At 43.2% G+C, this 19,718-nt stretch overlaps 4 protein-coding genes across 5 annotated transcripts; all 4 read left to right on the top strand.

Annotated features, from left to right (window-relative positions):
• Positions 1-761: 761 nt before the first annotated feature.
• On the top strand, positions 762-2,078 carry GL218_07679 (D-galacturonate reductase; the record flags this gene model as incomplete). The annotated part of the gene is made up of 3 exons (XM_033584444.1): positions 762-819; positions 1,053-1,730; positions 1,849-2,078. The coding sequence occupies 3 exons, from the start codon at positions 762-764 to the stop codon at positions 2,076-2,078; spliced, it is 966 nt and encodes a 321-aa protein (XP_033432774.1).
• A 2,904-nt stretch (positions 2,079-4,982) lies between these two features.
• Positions 4,983-5,513, top strand: GL218_07680 (uncharacterized protein; the record flags this gene model as incomplete). Its single annotated transcript, XM_033584445.1, has 3 exons — positions 4,983-5,035; positions 5,115-5,225; positions 5,282-5,513. 3 exons carry the CDS (start codon positions 4,983-4,985, stop codon positions 5,511-5,513), a joined length of 396 nt encoding a protein of 131 aa, XP_033432577.1.
• Positions 5,514-6,652: 1,139 nt separating this feature from the next.
• Positions 6,653-14,812, top strand: GL218_07681 (Lovastatin diketide synthase LovF; the record flags this gene model as incomplete). 2 transcript variants are annotated; one of them, XM_033584446.1, is made up of 8 exons in its annotated part: positions 6,653-7,007; positions 7,057-7,325; positions 7,383-7,973; positions 8,022-8,072; positions 8,128-9,627; positions 10,921-13,539; positions 13,595-13,915; positions 13,976-14,812. In XM_033584446.1, 8 exons carry the CDS (start codon positions 6,653-6,655, stop codon positions 14,810-14,812), a joined length of 6,543 nt encoding a protein of 2,180 aa, XP_033432576.1. The 2 variants fall into 2 exon arrangements, with proteins under 2 accessions (XP_033432576.1, XP_033432575.1); XM_033584447.1 differs by lacking the exons at positions 6,653-7,007; positions 7,057-7,325; positions 7,383-7,973; positions 8,022-8,072; positions 8,128-9,627 and having other exon boundaries at positions 13,333-13,539.
• Positions 14,813-17,012: 2,200 nt separating this feature from the next.
• Positions 17,013-18,378, top strand: GL218_07682 (Heterokaryon incompatibility protein 6, OR allele; the record flags this gene model as incomplete). The annotated part of the gene is made up of 2 exons (XM_033584448.1): positions 17,013-18,281; positions 18,346-18,378. The coding sequence occupies 2 exons, from the start codon at positions 17,013-17,015 to the stop codon at positions 18,376-18,378; spliced, it is 1,302 nt and encodes a 433-aa protein (XP_033432574.1).
• Between the last annotated feature and the right edge of the window lie 1,340 nt (positions 18,379-19,718).

Here is a 19,718-nt window from a genome sequence, read left to right on the forward strand (position 1 = left end):
GACCGACTACCCCGACATCATCAGCGTAGTGGAGTGTAGCGGAGTAGGTACTTGTCTTTGTCTCTAGGTTGATAGATTCTCTAATAAATCAACTCTAGTCTCTATTTGTATCGAAGATTCTGTACTACTTATTTTAGTTGGTTGGATAGATAAATAATAATACATTGGATAGGTGCATATAGTTAAGAGAGTAGGCGATAGAAGATGTAGGTATTCTACTTCTACTCGTGGTTTATCATCAAAGCCATAAATGTTATAACTTCCCGATGTCTTTACCCGGTATCGTCTATAGATGTGTCTCTAACCATACAACTTACACCTATCCCATACCCAAGAGTAAAGGATAGAAAGATTGCTTCATTGTAATGAGCATGTGTCATCTATAATATTATTGTATTAAAGACCAGATAGGAATATATCCGAAAGCACCCCGCGGGACTCCCCAGTTACTTACTTACTATAGCATCGTGAGCGGAGTTCGCCCGTAGGTCATTCCGCAACTAGCCCCTCCCTATCTATACTACTTTGTACCATAGTTCCCTTGTTAGTTACATCTAGGCTCGCATCCTATTTTGCCGGATGTGCCATAATAAATACTGTTACGTAGCCGCCAAAAAGTATATTGAAGACGGATGAGAATATGCCACATAGAATATAAATCTCTTTTGTCTTTCTTAACTCGCAGTAACTTAAATTGAGATCTTTCTTGGACGTATAACTATTTAACTAGCAGCAGACATATCTATACTAACAGTATCACGATGGCGCCCTCGTCGTTTAAACTTAACACGGGCCAGGAGATCCCCGCTGTCGGATTCGGTACGTCTATTCGTTTATTCATCTGCGCCAACCCCTCCCCCTCTTCTCATATTCGCGACAGCACCAGACAAAAATCTTTTTTCTTCCTGTATTCTCATAATTCCTAATTGATATCAATCTTGGCTCTTCCCTCAACCCATACGGATTGTTAGCCGCCCAAATGAACAGCACTCTTTCGTATCACATACCCTTAGATGCTACTGTCCACTAACACGGTCCCCGCCGCAAAATAGGAACATGGCAAGCAGCACCGGGTGAAGTCGCCAAAGCCGTCGAGCTCGCGCTGAAACATGGATACAAGCTAGTCGACGCTGCTTACTGCTATGCGAATGAGGAAGAGGTCGGACAGGGCCTAAAGGCAGCCTTCGACGCTGGCTACGCCAAGCGCGAGGACATCTTCGTCATGACAAAAGTGTGGAATACATATAGCAGCCGCGTCGAGCTAGGCCTAGATAAATCTCTCAAGGCGCTTGGCCTCGATTACGTCGACCTTTTCCTCGTGCACTGGGCCGTCGGCATGAACCCTAACGGTAACGACGACCGCTTCCCCAAGCTACCTGACGGCAGCCGTGATATTCTCTGGGACCACGACCACGTCGCGACCTGGAAGCAGATGGAGGGTCTGCTCAAGACCGGCAAGACGAGGGGCATTGGTGTCTGCAACTACAGCAAGCCCTACCTAGAGCAGCTGCTCGCCAAGGCTGAAGTCGTGCCCGCCATCAACCAGATCGAAAACCACCCGGCCTTACCCCAGCAGGAGGTCGTCGACTTCTCCAAGGAGAAAGGCATCCACATTGTGGCATACAGCCCCTTAGGCAGCACAGGTGGACCGCTGTTGCAGAGCGAGCCCGTGGCCAAGGTCGCCCAGAGGAAGGGCGTCAGCCCGGGAACTATATTGTTGAGCTACCACGGTACATCATCCCATCCCATTCTCTCCTACTAACAATGGATCGGATCCTCGACGGCGCATAAGAAGATTACCTGGGTACCTAAGATATGTACTAACAGTCGTGACTCAAAAAAAAACAGTCGCCAGAGGCGCCACCGTGCTGGCTAAATCCGTAACCGAGTCGCGCATCAAGGCTAACCTCGAGATCGTCGACCTCGACTCCGAAGACTTGAAGATTCTGAACGATTACTCGGACGGCCTTGTCAAGGAGGGCAAGGTCCTGCGCTATGTGTATCCGCCGTTTGGAATCAACTTCGGCTTCCCGGATAAGAAGGAGGGTAGGAGTCTACCGAATGGCTTTGCGGGGTGAAGGGGAAGGGGTATGTGGTGTTGTCATTGCGATGTTATTGGCCCTGTGCTATAGCCGTGTAACGTAAAGGAGAGAAATAGTTCTCCTAATCTACGTACAAAATCCTTAAGCGGATGTGTTCCCTTAGCTACTTGTTGACAGCAAGACAAGGTATAATATTAGACATGCGAAAGATAATATCGGCCCCCTTATCTTACATGGCACTATGTGGATCGAGTTATTGATTGACTTCGCGTCATATCTGCCCCCTTAGATCTCTGAGGTGATGTTGACACCTTGTGGCGACTTTTCTGAACTGCATACAGTGATATTAAGCGTAAAATACAGGTATTGGTACTTCTGCGATATATTCCGTTCAGCTTCCGAATTATTTCGATGAGAGTTGTCCACTTGATGATGATGATGATGATAACGCTTACATCTCTTGGTAACTATATTTTACGTAAGATGCAGTTACAACGTACACATAGTTATTATATTATGGAAAGAGATAAAAGTTTATATTACTTTCAGGCCAAATTGAGGACAAGGTCGTTCCTTTCGAGACCCGCTCGACCATCTTGATCATCATAAGAGCATGCGCCGTAACATTTTTATTTCTTCTAACAAAACCCCCGATATAGATCGAATAGATACGATGGACATGTGCTAGGCAACCCTAATACTAAGGCCGACAAGAAAAGCAAAGCCATTATAGCATAAAAATACACAAAGCATATGATGTACCTGGGTAACTATCCTCTTATGACTCTTATGCTCTATTTTGTTAGTGGCATGTGGCTTTTTAATAAAACATTGAAGGCCCCTGGTGTTGTTGTAAAGAAGTCAGTTGCATGTGAGAATAATTCAGTACCATCCTCACCAGGAGCCAGATGAATATTGAAATACGTCAATAACAATGCGAGAGCCACACGAATTTCCATCATGCTGAGGTTCTTTCCTAAGCATGACATTTTACCTACTCATTTAGAGATGATTAGAATCAGTCCGTACATATGTCCTCGTCTTTCCACAGCTCAGTTCTTATGGTAGAATACTTACCGATACTCCAAGGGACGAAAGCATTCTTATTAAGAATAAGTTCTGCCTTTGTGGTGAATCGCTCTGGGATCCATTCATTCGGCTCAAGGAAACAGTCCTCGTCTATTCAAGGGTTAAGCATTATTCTACAAGTAATGACGTGTGTTATAACGTACCTCTATGCAAGCTGTATTGAGGTGTTACTAGAGTTGTGCCACCAGGAATAAAGACACCATTAATAGTAACTCCCTGCTCTGGTGCCATGCGTAAGCCTGCGGATGGGACAGCAGGATGGAGTCGTAATGTCTCGTAAATACATGCTGTCAAATGTTGAAGACTTTGTAAAGAGTTGTAGTCGAATATGTCGATAGACGATAATTCTTGCCTAACTTTGGCGAGATGTTCGGGGTTGCGCAAGAGATAATATACCGCATTTGAAAGTACCAAGCGCACAGGGTCGCTATGAGAATTAGAAAATATGAAATATAGGTCAAGGCAAATAAAGGAGTGCGCTAATTTACCTGCCCGCTGCAACAACAAGAACGAAGTCGCCTAAGACAAAATTCCAGTTCTTCTCGACACCGCCATGTTTCATAGCATAGCTGAGAACGAGACCGATGATGTTTTTGCGATCACAATTATTGTCCTGTGTATGAAGCTAGATGGCTATGTCAGTTTCTTCAAATGTTATATTGCTTGATAAACATTCTTGCCTTGATGTTTTCGTCGAGCTTGTCGTGCGCCCAGTAAAATATCGTAGTATGTCGAACGCCCACAATTAGATTCGGGCCCGTGGACTTTGTGATATGCATCGTACCCAAACAATGTAACTTCATTTGGACCTTGAAAAAGTTCATATTAATAAGGAGGTCGTATTATAAGGTAACAGGATTATTGATGGCTAATGACTGCTGCTATGAAAGATAACTTGAATGATCCTCATTTACTTACCCGTACGTACAACGTTGCCGTATTTTCTTCTTAGACGATGTAATTCATCAAAGTTCTGTTTCCTTGGATCCATCAAGGCCCACACGTGGGTGAGTTTTGAGATACGCATACCTAACGGGCCGGGAATGCCACATAAGGGTGATAGAAGTAAACGGTATATTGATATGCTGCTCAGATTTATCAACTCGTAAATAGCTTGTATAACTGGAAGACCTTCATATTGGTACTTGAGATACATTATTATGGCTCCTGCAAGGATATGTTTGCGTGCAATTGTAGCCGCTAGGAGATCCTTTTCGCCATGGATAAAGTAGGTCCAGTGCAGAACCAGACCTACCATGACAGGCACAAAGTACTGAAGTGTAGATATCATAGTAATCGAAAACTGACTTGGATTTTTGGTAGAGTATATGATGATAGGTGTATTGCTTGTAAGACTGAACTAATTATATGAAAACAATGAGCCCGTGGAAATAAATTAGGGGGAATGCTTGAATACAACCGGCAAGGAATTCATCTAGTCATTTAGATTCGAGCTATGCCACAAACTTTTCGAGAATGGGGGCTGTGAATCCATATTGTTGATAAGAAGTCCTAAGAAGGCTACGAGGCTTCAACGGTCGAAATCCTAGCCTGGTTGACTGTCTGAATTTGTAGGACAACAACTACGCTCACTCCCTACGGTTCATGTACCTATACATATGTATACAATACTTCCTTTAGTTTTATACGATACCTATCTGTGATGCATGCATGGCTTGACATCGAGCAGGGGCCATCCGTTAGTTATAAGACTGCGGTGTGTACGTGGCTTACTGTTGCGGTTTCTCTTTGATAGCTGCTCTATATAGATCTCTACTCCCTGAACGACCATCTTCCGATCTCAATACCGAGAACACATAACCGTTGCTGAAATTTGTGTATTTCCCAATCATGGCACCGATACCAAACTATGTTTTTACACGCGACTACATCGATAATAATCGGTTGGTGATTCTCAACGCTAGCCTCGAGTTATATGTTAAGTAGGACTAACATGAGTGGCCCGCTCTGCGGCCATAACAGGATTAATCTCCAACATCATCAATGGACAGAACTTTTTGGATACGTGCTACATCCTCAGATTCCTACAACCAACACCAACCTCCGTGTTGCAGACGTCGGCACTGGGACGGGGTGAGATTTGACGCCCCCAAACCCCCCCACCGATAATATGGCTTATCATTAAATAGAGCTTGGCTCACAAGCTTAGGCGCTAACTTGCCATCTACGGCGCAATTGGATGGTCTAGATGTGTCACTACAAGCCACCCCGCCGGTCGAGTGGTTACCGGGCAATATCCGCTTCCGGCGATGGGACATCCGAGACACTGTGCCCGAAGATCTTGTGGAGGCGTATGATGTCGTACATATACGCCTCCTCTCATTCGTTCTCCACGATGAAGATGGACAGTTGTGGGAATGAAACCTTTGGTTCCATAAGTTAGCCACTACGGGATGTTGGAAAGACGATGTTGCTATTCTAGTCTAACTAGAGTGTTTTTGTCTGAAAGATCTGTGATCTCCTTAGCTTATCTGAGTCTTATGGTCCATATTAGAATATTTAGTGGAAGCTCTAATCGGAGGCTATTCCCTGCTGTTTTCCTTAGCTGATAAGAATGCCTTATGCCTTAGATATTTGAGGCTCAAACCGGTCAGCTGCTTCATACCTACCTTTAGAGGCCAGCCGGTAATCGGCGACCTAATGGGACCCCAGCTAACACATTTTTCGCAAGCCACCCTCCGCCACCAACTGAATTCAGTAACATCCTACGAGTACGATTTTGTTGATGGCAATCACCCATGCCCCCCTCATCCGACGGTCACCAACATCTTTGGGATGCAACAGGAGTGTCTTTCGTATTTTGACGGATCGGCGGCGAGTGCTCTCACCGCCATTGATAATCTCGCCACTCATATACTAGAGAATGGTCCCTATGATGCTATCATGGGCTTCTCTATGGGTGGCGCAATGGCAGCAACGCTATTACTACAACCTCAAAATTCTGAAGCGGATAACCCAAGTTGGCTTGCGGCTCGCAAATTGATACGGAGTGCAATATTTATTTGCAGCACACTTCCTGTAGACACCATGGAGCTGCGGCACGGTAGAATGGGCTGGGTCAAGGCAGAGGATGTAGGACCAGTCGGAAAACTTCATCCAATTGGTGTCCCTACTGTACACGCCTGGAGCCCTAGAGACATACATAATTGCGCTGAAAGCAGGTCATTGGTCTCTATGTGTGTCGAGACACAACGTGTTGAGGTCCTGCATAATGCCGGCCATGGAATCCCTTCTGGTATAAGTGAGATTACTTCGATGTCTGGTGTGATACAAAGGATGATGAATGAAATTAGACAGTAACCACATGTATTTTTACACTTTGTTACCTGTTGTACGCCAAGTACACAAGACACTTGGTAGCGTACCTAATACAAGAGAGCCTTTTATAACATGTATAGAAGGTCTTTCTTGTTACATCTAGTTCATCCGAAATTGTTTCCTCCTTGTTCGTATTAAGTTAAATTCCATATTGTCTGGTTTTATTGTACCTATCCTTCAACATGACAACTGAGACATCTAAAGCTGTTGAAGATGACAAACTTGTTCCGCTGGCTGTCGTCGGGATGGCTTTTGAGTTTCCCCAAGAGGCCACTTCGGTTGAAAGCTTTTGGGAAATTATCCGTGAAGGGAGGTCTACAAGTTCAGAGTTTCCTCCAGATCATCTAAATATTGATGCCTTCTACCACCCAGACGGAAACCGTCCAAGTACACTACCTCTCCGTGGTGGACATTTTGTCAAAGAAGCCCTTGGGACTTTTGACGCACCTTTCTTTTCCATAACGCCAGGAGAAGCGGCATGTATGGATCCCCAACACCGGCGAATGCTTGAGATCGCATATCACGCTATAGAGGACGGTAAGTAAGATTAGATCTATGTTATAGTATAAATCTGACATTATATCAGCTGGTATCCCCGTTGAAAAATGTACTGGTTCGGATACATCAGTATACACTGGTTGCTTTACGAACGATTATCTAAGTATCTTACAACAAGATTATGACGCGGAGCAGAGACATGCCGCAATGGGCATCTCGCCCGCAATGTTAGCGAATCGTATAAGCTGGTTCTTCAATTTTAAAGGGACATCTATGAACCTAGACTCAGCCTGTTCTAGTAGTCTAATCGCTCTTCACCTTGCATGTCAAGAGTTGCGCCTTGGAAATTCATCTATGGTAAGTCCTCGGCAAATCATGTTTAGCCATCAAACTCACTGCTAAAACCTCGCATAGGCTCTTGTCGGGGGAGCTAATCTAGTTTACCATCCCAACTTTATGAAGATCATGTCGGATTTCAATTTTCTGTCCAGTGATAGCCGCTGCTGGAGCTTTGATGAGCGCGCCAATGGCTACGCACGTGGCGAAGGCATTGCTATGGTTGTGGTAAAAAGGCTAGATGACGCTTTGAGAGATGGAAATACCATTCGCGCCGTGATTCGTAACACTGGATCCAACCAAGACGGCAAGACTCAAAGTATCACCCAACCGAGTCAGGTTGCGCAAATCAATCTTATCACGAGGACCTACCAACAAGCCCATATTGACATGGAACCCACCCGATTCTTTGAAGCACATGCTACAGGTACCGCAGTCGGTGACCCCATTGAAGGAAATGCCATTGGAGAAGCGTTTAAGGAATATAGGAGCTCACATGATCCGTTATATATTGGTGCTATCAAGGCAAACATTGGCCATCTTGAAGGTTGCAGTGGCTTGGCTGGTATCATTAAGACGATACTGGTACTAGAACATGGAGTGATACCCCCAATCGCAGGGTTTAAAACTCTTAATAAGCGGATAGACTCAAAGCGCCTACATCTAGAAGTAAGTTAGCAGAAACTGGGGATCGGTCAGAAGAGCTAAAATTTGTAGTTTCCAACAGATCCCATTGCTTGGCCATTGGTCGACATCCGTCGGGCTTGCGTAAGTCATTATTATATCATGTATAATATTATTACTAATTGCTCTTTTGTGGCAGGTAAATTCGTTCGGCCTCGGCGGCACTAATGCGGTTGCTATCCTCGACGATGCTTACAACTATCTGAGGCTTAGGGGTCTTCGAGGAGATCATCGAACTCATCTCAGTAAGCTACCATACAATGGGGAGGACATTGCGAGTAACGCTCGTGGTGTGTCTTCCGGTATGCCTGGTCTTATCTTCAATGATGTTGCGGTAAATGGCTACGATAGAGACAGGGAGGAAATCCCAGCAACGATAAAGCCTTCTACTCTGAGGAGAGACACACTTAGAAACGGCAATATACTGGATAACCTTGGGATGATAATCCCTAAACTTCTGATTTGGTCCGCTCCTGACCGCCAAGGTGTGGAAAGGCTATCTAGAACTTATCATGAGTATCTCGTCAAGGATACAATTGAGTTGGATGATGTGGCTTATAACTTAGTTGTCAGAAGAAGTCACTTTCCTTGGAGAAGCTTTGCGGTTATCGATCCGGAAAAGTCTATCTCGTCTAAAGAAATCGAATCGCCCGAGCCAATAAAAGGTTCAATCAATAATCCCCAAATCACCTTCGTCTTCACAGGGCAAGGGTCTCAGTACCTGGGTATGGGCCGCCAACTTCTTGCCTATCCGGTTTACCGAGATAGTCTTGAGAACTGTGCAGAGTATTTGAAACAGATAGGCTGCCAATGGTCCCTCCTTGATACAGTCAATTGCGGGAAGGATGGCATACCAGTCGACTCTCCAGACTACAGCCAACCTCTAATCACATGCCTACAGATTGCTCTCGTGGATTTGTTGCAAAGCTTAGGCGTTATTCCCAAAATCGTCATGGGCCATTCTTCAGGTGAAATTGCCGCTGCATATTCATCGGGTGCTTTATCAAAATCATCTGCTGTAAAAGTAGCCTACTATAGGGGTCAACTATCGTCTCATCTGGTCGCCAGAGTACAAGGCCTCGGTATGATGGCTGTGGGCATGGCGAAACATGATGTGCAACAGTATATTGACCGCTTAGCTGGCATTGATGGAAGATCAGATGTTGAGATTGGCTGTATTAACAGCCCCAAAAACATTACATTGACCGGAAACGCTAAACAGCTCGCCGTCCTCGAAGAATGGCTTAAAGCCGATGGTTTCTTTGCGCGAGCTCTACCAATCCCAATGGCATATCACTCCCACTTCATGAACGGAATCAAGAGTGAATATACTCATGCTATTAAGGATCTTGATGCTGGCCAGAGCTCCGGGCATGTTCCTATGATTTCTTCAGTATCAGGAGATCTAGCGACGGCAACAGAACTCATCTCGGCTGAGTATTGGGTTCGTAATTTGACATCTCCTGTTAATTTTGAGGCCGCGTTTTCCAAACTTCTGACAATGATCAATCGAAAACCGCGCAAGCGGCTAGGAGAACGGACAGCCTTGGATTATACGGACGTGACACATGTTCTCGAAATTGGTCCACACCACGCTCTCCGCAGTTCTATACGCGAGAATATACAGGCTTTTATCGGCGTAAGGAAGCCAGCGTATATATCCTCACTTATTCGTGGCGAGGATGCCGTTATCTCTCTACTAAAGATGGCAGGTGGCTTGTATTGTGCTGGATATCCCGTGGATTTACTAAGCGTAAACGGGCTTGAGGAATGCCCTAGGCCCCTAACTCCTGGTTTGCCTCGATATACGTTCAACCATTCCCAGATTTACTGGCGGGAAAGTTCTTTAAGTCGAAATTTTCGATTTAGAGGAGCTCCCCGGCATGAACTACTCGGATCTCGCAGCTTGGACTGGAATCCAGATATAGCCCAGTGGCGTAACATTATCAGACTAGACGAGCTTCCTTGGCTTGAAGACCATAAAATTGGAGGCATGATAGTATTTCCCGCAGCTGGGATGATAGCCATGGCAATCGAAGGCCTCCGACAACTCATTGATCCACTCCACGGAATCCATGTAAAAAATGTTAATTTTTTGCACGCCATTAGCCTACCTCAAGAGGTTGCCAGTATTGAAACCCAATTAACAATATCACGACCACTCCAAGGCACTTCCACAATATGGTCTACATTCCGACTTTTTGTCCAAGAAAATGGCAGTTACATAGAATGCTGCAACGGAAAAATTCGAGCCGTTCTTGACGCAGAAGACCGAAGTCGAGTCATCTCCTCCGGGCCATGGAAACGCAATGGTATGCCGAGTGACTGGGCAAGGAATATTAAAATGGCTTGTGGAGGAGCCGAAGTAGATCCCTACAAAATGCCCGCCGGTATTGAAGTCCAATATGGGCCGACGTTCCAAAATCTTCGTCATTTGCGGCTAGGCAGCTTAGGCGAAGTTACGGCTGAAGTCGACACTGAGTCATGGAAGTCGAAGAATATAAGCTCGACTGCCCCGTCTTTTGCTGTTCATCCTACAACCCTAAACGCCCTCGCACAACCTTTACTACTAGCCCTACTAGCACAGCGGCGAGGGGACTTACCTACGATGGTGCCGGTCCACGTTTCTACAATATGGATTGACTGTTATACCGAAGGTCTACACCGAGGGAATATTGCAGTTGCCGCCAGGTGTAAGTTCTCTGGCTATCGTGGTGGCTATGCTGATGTGCTTGCATCTGCCATGGATGAGAGTAATCCACTTATCTATATGGAAGGATTGGAAACATCTTTCATCAGCGTAGGATCATCTAGCCAAAGCCAAGCTATACAGCCGCGTAGGCTTTGTGCAAGGTTGATCTGGAAACCAGATCACGATATGATGACTCCCGAGCAAATTCTAGCATATTGTACCCGAGATAGACCCAAGCAGGACGATGATGCAGTGAAATCATATCGCTCACTGATCCTCGCCATATTATGTTTCATAGAGGAGACCCTTGCAAAAGTTAGCCAGGATAAAAATCTGGTGTTGGAGCGACATCTGGACTCATACATCGATTGGATGCGGCACCAACAACGTCGGCTTCATACGGGGAAGTCGTTAGTAACATACGAATCAGTTTTGCAACTTCTGGATGATCGCGAAGCTCGAGATCAACTCAACCAGCAGATAGAAAATTCGGGGATAGATGGCTTCTTTTTTATTCAGATCGGCCGACAAGTTATTCAGATGCTCCATGGCCAGATTGACCCTCTTGACTTTATGTTTCGAGAAGGACTAGCCAACAAATACTACGAAAAGATGTTATCCAACCACCATCACGCCTATCCTGCCTCCCGGTACGTCGACCTTTTATGTTTTAAGAATGCGAGGATGAATATTCTGGAGGTTGGTGCGGGGACCGGAGGTCAAACGATGTGCATACTGGAATCAATGAGTAGCAACGGCGTGAACAAATGGGCAAAGTATGACTACACGGATATTTCGCCAGGATTTTTCAATCAAGCCAGAGAAAAGTTCCACTACCCAAACATGAATTTTCGAATCTGCGATATCTCGAAGGATCCAATTTCACAAAGCTTTGAGCCCGGTAGCTACGATTTAGTGATTGCTTCACACGTACTCCACGCAACAAACAAACTTGCTGAATCGATTCAAAACATTCGAAAACTCCTCAAACCTGGAGGCAAGCTGCTTCTCTTTGAAACAACACGTCCAGATGCGATCCCTGTCGGCTTTGCGTTTGGCCTCTTGAAGGGTTGGTGGGACCCGCTTGACTACGAGCCTCGGTCACCATACAGCCCATGCTTGACAGTTGAGCAGTGGGACATGCTCTTGAAGCAAGGAGGATTTTCCGGTGTAGATTTGAACATCCCAGGACAGGAAGAACCATACTGTCGAGATAGCAGTATTCTCATTTCGACTGCTGAGAGCCAGAACGACGAAATAAATCAGCCTCTGTGTGAGGTGAATCTTGTTGTGAACAACCATGTAGAGGCTCAATCCCTGATAGCAACGGCCCTCGAGACTGGGCTATCTAAAAGTGAACATCTCTTATGGAAACGATGCTCTCTGGCACAGCTTGCTAAAGCGAATATTCCTGAGTCCTCTTTGACAATATTCCTTGAAGAAATAGACGCGACCTTCCTTGAGGATATCTCGGAAATAGATTATGCTAGCTTTCAAGCTATTTTGGTACGGTCCAAAACAGTCCTATGGGTCACCAAAGCATTGCCACCTGGAAGAATTGAACCCAGACATCACCTTGCCCATGGGCTAGGCCGCACCCTAATGTCTGAAGATTCAGACTATAAATTTGTTACACTATGTTTGGAAGATTTCGAATATGATGTTACCCAGGTGACTGAAACCATCTACAAGATCGTGGGATACCTTCGTAACTTGCCGGTGGAAAAGGTCGAAACTAATTATGTTGCTACTCATAATACTCTCCAGATATGCCGCATTTCGGAAAATGTCGAAATGGATACTATCGTTCAACAGGCAAACCTACCATGGCAACTGAAAGAGTGTCAATTAACTGTTAACACAAGTATTCAGCTTTGCAAAGGTGAGCTTGGTCGCCTGGATTCGATCCAGTGGCTTGAAAGCGAAGAACAAGATGCTTCACGTAAACAGCCTTTAGATGATGACGAGGTTATGGTGCAAGTACGGGCCATAGGGTTAACATTCAGAGACTATCTAATAGTCAATGGCCAGCTTAACGAAGCTGACATAGGCACCGAGTGTGCCGGGTTGGTTATAGAGGCTGGAAGTAAATCCGGATTTCAGACCGGCGATCGGGTCTGCCTCATTTCGACAGCCTCAGCGCGGTCTATCATCAGAGGCAAAGCAGGTGCCATTGTCGCTATTCCGTCGCATATGAATTTCGCCGAGGCTGCATCATTGCCTACTGCAATGTGGGTATCCTACCAAGCCATTGTCAACCTAGCAAATTTACAGAGGGGTCAGACTGTGCTCATTCATCAAGGGGCAAGTTGTGTAGGACAGATGATGATCCAGACGGCAAAAAGGCTAGGTGCACGGGTGCTTGTTACTACCAGCTCAATGTTTGGGAGAAAGTTCATCTACGACGAATTTCAAATTCCGGAAGCGGATATTTTCTGTGCTAGCGACGCTACAATTGTTCTTGAGATAAACCGGTGTACTCAAGGACAGGGAGTTGACGCTATTGTTGGGGCGCTCTCGGCAAACGGCGCAGGTGAGACTGTGGATTTTATACCATGTCTGTCACCTTCCGGTCGACTTGTTGATACCAGTTCATTGAACAGATCCTCCGGTATTGCTATGCCATTGAATACGTCAAGGTCATTAGTCAATATGATTAGCCTACTGCAGGAGAGGCCGACCTTAGCTCACGATATCTTCCAACGGGCAATGAAAAAAGCCTTTGATGAACGACTTCGGCCACCACAGCCAATTCGAACTTTCTCAGCGGCCGACGCCGGAAAAGCCTTCCATCAGTTCCAAGTCTTAGATGCGCCAGGTAAAAATATTATCGAGATTAATTCGGATACTATTGTTATGGTAAGTTGAGAAATGCTGCTCGAGCAAATAATTAGCATTAATCTTTTGTTCTTAGGCCGATGTCAAGACAATTCCCCGGTGCAAGCTCTATCCCGATGCCACTTACGTTATTAGTGGAGGGTTAGGAGGACTTGGGAGGAGTATTACACGGTGGATGGTTGACCGCGGGGCACGAAACCTCATTCTCCTCTCACGATCTGGCGTAAAATCGCAAGAAGCCAAAAATCTTATCAGATACCTCGAGGGGAGGCAAATATGTGTTGTGACACCCGCCGTCGATATCAGCAACCTAGTTGCACTTAAGCATGTCCTTAAGCCTTTGGAAAAGACCATGCCTCCAATCCGGGGTTGCATCCAAGCAACGGTAGCTCTCAGGGTATGTATTCTTCACTTGGAATTTATTGTCGGGGTACCTACTAAACAATTAATATTCTAGGATAATCTTTTCCCTAACATGACATATTGTGACTGGATCGTTGGCACAAATTCTAAAGCGAAGGGTTCTTGGAATCTGCATTCTGTACTTCCTTGTGGCCTCGACTTCTTCGTACTCTTTGCTTCCTTGAATGGTATTTTGGGAGGACGTGCACAAGCCAATTATGCGGCTGGCAACACATTCAAAGACGCGCTCGCTCACTACCGCATTTCTCTCGGCGAGAAAGCAATATCCATCGATTTAGGGCTGATGGCCTCCGAAGGCATCGTCGCGGAAAATGCGGACCTACTTGCCAGCATGCGTCGCATTGGACATCTTATGGATATTAACCAGGAAGAACTGATTGCCCTGTTAGACTATTACTGTGACTCTGCGTTGCCGATATTATCGCATGATAAAGCGCAAATTCTGGTCGGACTTGAGACACCTGGCGCAATACGTGCAAAGGGCATAGATATTCATCATGCCATTCACCGACCATTATTCCAACAGCTGTTCAGCCTGGATTCGGGCAGTTTGCAATCACCGGGCCAGCAAACGACCATCAGCTATGCTATGGTACTGAAAGAGGCTACGTCGAGAGAGGAGGCCTCAGCAATGGTGACGGGGTGGTTACAGGCCAAGATCGCGCATACTCTAGGCCTACAAGAGGAAGACGTTGACCCAACAAAACCAATTCATACATATGGTATCGACTCCTTGGTGGCGATTGACTTGAAAAACTGGTTTTCAAAGGAGATAGGAGCGGACATAAAGGTATTCTTTATGCTAGGAAACCAAACCTTGGAAGCAGTAGCAAGAGAAGCGGTAAAGGGGAGTAAGTTTATGGTACAGTAACCTATCAAGGTTATGCAGACGCCCCATATCTTATATTAATTTTTTTAACCGTATAATAATATAGATAACTATTTTTAATAGCCATTATAACCTTAAATATTTTTTAAATTATATTAATTTGGTTTTAAAATTAGTAGTAATTATTATAAAACTTAAGAATTTACTTTTAAAATTAAAGCTTTTATGGTTAAGGTTATAACGAAAGATATAATAAAGATTATTATTATTAAAACATTTTATTATAAATATTAAACTATTATATAATAAATTAAACGTTTTAAAATAAATTATATCTTTTATTTTAAAAAATGTTAGATTAAAGATTATATTATTAAAGGCTATAAAAGTATTAAATTATATAATTTAGTTTATAAATAGCTTTATATAATATATTAAAAGATATAAAATTATAAAGCTATAATTACTAATAATTTTATAATATAATAATAGTTATAAAAGTAAAATTTAAAAAAATAAAAAGTTGTTAAATGTATTAAATTAACTTTTAAAAATGTTTATTAAAAATTAAATTTTATATGAAAATATTAATTTAAGGTTAAATTATAAGCCTTTTTACAGATTTTATTTTTAAATAAAATTATTATTAAAAATAACTTAGTTAATCTTAAGAAATGGGTAATATAATTATTGTTTAAACGTTATTAATATAATTTAATAAATAAAAAAAAATATATAAAAGCTAATATTTTAGTTATAGTTTAAAATATAATATAGTTATAATTTAATAAAGGAAGTATTAACTAATTAATAATATATAAAAGGGATTTTAAAATATTAAAGGGTAATATAATCTTAAAATTTTATTATAATATATTAAATAAAAGTTTTATTTTTTTTTATAAATCTAAGAATCTTTTTATTTAAAATAATATATTTATTTATAAATTTTGGGTTATTAAAAATTGATTAGAAAAATACAGTATTTACATAATTGAATAATTATTATATTTTTTTAATTTAAATTTTATTAAATATATTTAAAGAATTTTAAAAAGGAAAATATATAAAATAAAACTTTAATTTTAATATTTATAAATTATTAAAGACAATATTATATATATTATTAAATTATTAAAAGAAATGTGGCAATTAATAAACTTTAATTTTATTAAAAAATTAATTAAATTAATTTTTAAATATATATAAAATATACGTTGGGTATATAAATGGTATATTAAATATTAATTTTTAAAAATTATAAATTATAATAAAAATTTTTATTTTTATTTTATTTAAAAATTGGATTTATTATAATTATTTTAAAATAAATGGTTATTTAGGTGGTGGGATGAGGTTATATGGGGTATTTGCATAAGACTAATAGTTTATTATACGGTTTAACGCGAAATAATTTTATTGATAATAGGTACCTAAGGTATGTACAGCATGTGCGGTACCTAACCTAAGCCATTAAAAGGTTGACTGTACAGGCGAGGGAACCTTATACCTTAGGTACCTAGGTCGCTAAGATAAGATCACATTTCCGACGAATAGTCATACTATTTACTATTTATAGAGATAGGTACCTAGGTAGTTGATCAAATATTCTTCACGTCCATCAATCTCTTTTTTCAATATTAATTCATAGGCTTTCCTCAGGGCATCTAGGTAATGATGAAATAAGGTAATATTACACACTAAAAAGATAATGTCTAAACAGAGTATATTCTCATGTCCCTTATAACTTCCAACCTGCGCACTTTATATAATACTATTCATTAACAATGACGGGTTTCATCTTCCACATCTGAAGAAACTAGGAACCTAACTGTCTTTCCGTCAAACCGTCCCTGGACACGCTTGTTCAACCCTACTCCGGTTGGTATCAACATACGCCACTACACTAGATTTCTTCTTACGAATCAACGCAGGACAAAACTCTAGGTTGAGCAAGTTCAACACATGCTTCTTTTTTAGCGGCTTCGATTCTACCGAATGAGGCTATGTTTAACGATTCACAGCCGAGCTGAACGTGAATCGCCGCTAACGAACAATCTCAGCTGAACGCATGTGAGAGTACGCCAAGGGACCATGGGACTAGGCGTTTTTACAGTATACCTAGGTAGCATTAATATATCATCAGAATTCAATATATATATATGATAGTAAAGTCGTACAATTCCACTCGGTGTTAATCTTCCCATTTTAACCCCTTTACTACCTTCGAGGATAAGCCGATATGGATCCTCTCGCGTCGATCAACCCATATGTATCACTCAAAGAAGGACCGCAGTTGGGCCAAGTCTATCAGAAGCTGCCTGCCAAGAGTGCCCGTTTCCTACGATATAAGGGAACAGAGAAATCAGCGGACACTTCTGAGCAGCTGCTTGTATTTGATTTTGAGGTCCATCAGGTCCAAGATGTCAAGTCTCAGTACTCAGCCTTATCCTACACGTGGGGTCATCCCATACTCGATAAATTCGAAGATGACTACTCGCACGCGATAATTTGCAGCGGCCGACGTATGCCGATTGGTATGAATTTGAACGACGCCCTTCAGTATGCTTACTTGGAGTCGGATATTGCCCCGCCGCTGTTCTGGGTAGACGCCGTCTGTATTAACCAAAGCGACCTCGCGGAGCGGGCTCAGCAGGTTACCCTCATGACTAGTATCTACTTCAATGCCGATAATGTCGTTGTGTGGCTGGGGAAGGACGACGAGGATGCGCATGAGGCCCATTCGCTCTTGTCTGAATACACGCCTGCCCTTAGAAATATCGGATTGGACTTGATCTCGGCGAATCCCGATGGCGGGATAGAAGCGGGAGTAGTCAACTTGTACGACGACGAGAAGCTCCACGAAAAATATCACCTCACCCCAAGAAGTATGGATTCATGGAAGGCGCTTGTGAGGTTTCTGTCTCGAAGGTGGTTTGCTCGCATTTGGATCGTGCAAGAAATGGTATTCAACCAGTCGCATTTGGTCTGTTGCGGTCCCCTACGATTCAACTGGAAGGACTTGGATGGTTTCGTCGGCTTCGTCTTCGGCGCACAGTGGCATGGGATGAACTTCCACGGGCTTGAACGGGAAACGGCGAGGATTGCACGTACTTTCACATTCCATCGCGAGATTCGCTTATCGGGAACCGAGTACTTGAACGACGACCCAAAGTTCAGTCTCCTAAACCCTGAAGAAAAGCTATACGATTTTGCGCAGAGCTACCTCCTTTCATCCGCTTTCTTGGAAGCAACGGATCCCCGCGACAGAGTATTCGCGTTATCCGCATTTGTTAATTCATATGCGGTTAAGATAGACGTCAAGCCTATCTGGCTCAAGGCGGACTACTCTCTTCAGACGACGGAAGTCATGCTACGTACTGCACAGCTATTGTTGTGGAAGACGCGATCCCTGGACATGCTTTCGTATGTTTCGGATCTCAGCTGTCGAGTACAGTCCGACCTACCGTCTTGGATGCCACACTTCCACATCTCTGGGGCTGTTGCATCTGTAGAGTCTTTGCTTGATCTGCATCAGGGTAGGAAGTTCCACGCTGGTAGCCGGTCGTCGACAGTGCCCTCATTCTCAGACATATACCTACACTTAGAGTCGGCGGGCAATGAGCTAGAGTCTCAAGGGTGCCTCTTAGATACTGTAGAAGAAATTGTCCTCTTTGAATCGGGCCTCCTCTCTATCTTGGAAGTTTGTCTTAACTTACCGCATACATACGCAAACGGACAATCGCCGATTGAGGCGCTCTGGAGGACTCTCATCGCTGGAAGAACGGACACGGCGTTCCCTGCACCAGAAGAAACAGCACAAGACTTCGCCCAATTCGTCAAAGCCGGTCTCATAGGAATCGCTCTGGATGCGCTTAGGAACGAAAATAAAGAGTTGCTAACAAGGCTAATCTTGGTATTGGGGGGGATAGAAGCAAGATGCCCGCACTCCTCGATCCCAACGGTCGGAGAGTTCAACGACATATTGAGTAATGTTTTAGGAGATCTCAATGGCTGTATCAAAATGCTTATGGATCTACGTTCTAATTGCGCATATCGGACTATGATCTCCCCTACACATTGGGGCCAAAAAGGCAAAGCCTTATTTCGTAGTCATAATGGCCTTTTAGGATTGTCGCCACATTCGACTCAAAAGGGGGATGAGATATGGCTACTAAAAGGGGCGAGCTTGTTCCACGTGTTAAGAGGCGATGATGACACATCGGCAGCAAAGGTATTGCTAGGAGAAGGATATGTTCACGGCTTTATGGAAGGAGAAACTTTGGAGCTGGAAGGACTGGAGTATTCTCGAGTAATCATAAAGTGAGCTAGGTCTATCTGGTTTATAGATTGGTCGGTTATAGCGTGGTAAGCGGTGATTTAAGGAAGATAACATATCTAGCAATCGTATCATTAGCAATTTATTTACTTTTTATGATATTCGTAGTGGCAAAATATCTGACTATGATACGACATCGAAATGCGCTCCATATGAACTATAATTGGATTATTCCACTAGATAGATACATCAAACAGCGAAGTAGATGTGAAGTATCCTATAACTCGTCTATCCCCCTGACTGATATTCAACTACATATCCTTTATTAGTACACACGGATAGGCCATACAAGAGATGATGGCTTGTGCGATATTAGACTTACCAATGATATCTGCAGTTTGTAGTTTTAGAAACAACATTTTCCTATTATGTTAATGAATGAAGTTAAGTCTTATATTAGGGTACTGTACCGAATTGCAAGGACTGCCAGTCAAGACGGGAACTCGTGGTTGATAGATCCTGCAATCTTAGAAAGATAGTTCGTGGGTACGTGAGACATCGGTGTGCTACCCTCTAATAACTAATATTTTGCCCATATTCTATAAATTCCCTTGTAGTAACCCCCTAATAACCATCCAGTGTGCATGTTTTAGTGTTAAAATAGTTGTA

This window comes from Daldinia childiae (genome assembly GCF_008694065.1).
Source record: "Daldinia childiae strain JS-1345 chromosome Unknown Scaffold9, whole genome shotgun sequence".
In the NCBI taxonomy this organism is placed as follows: domain Eukaryota; kingdom Fungi; phylum Ascomycota; class Sordariomycetes; order Xylariales; family Hypoxylaceae; genus Daldinia; species Daldinia childiae.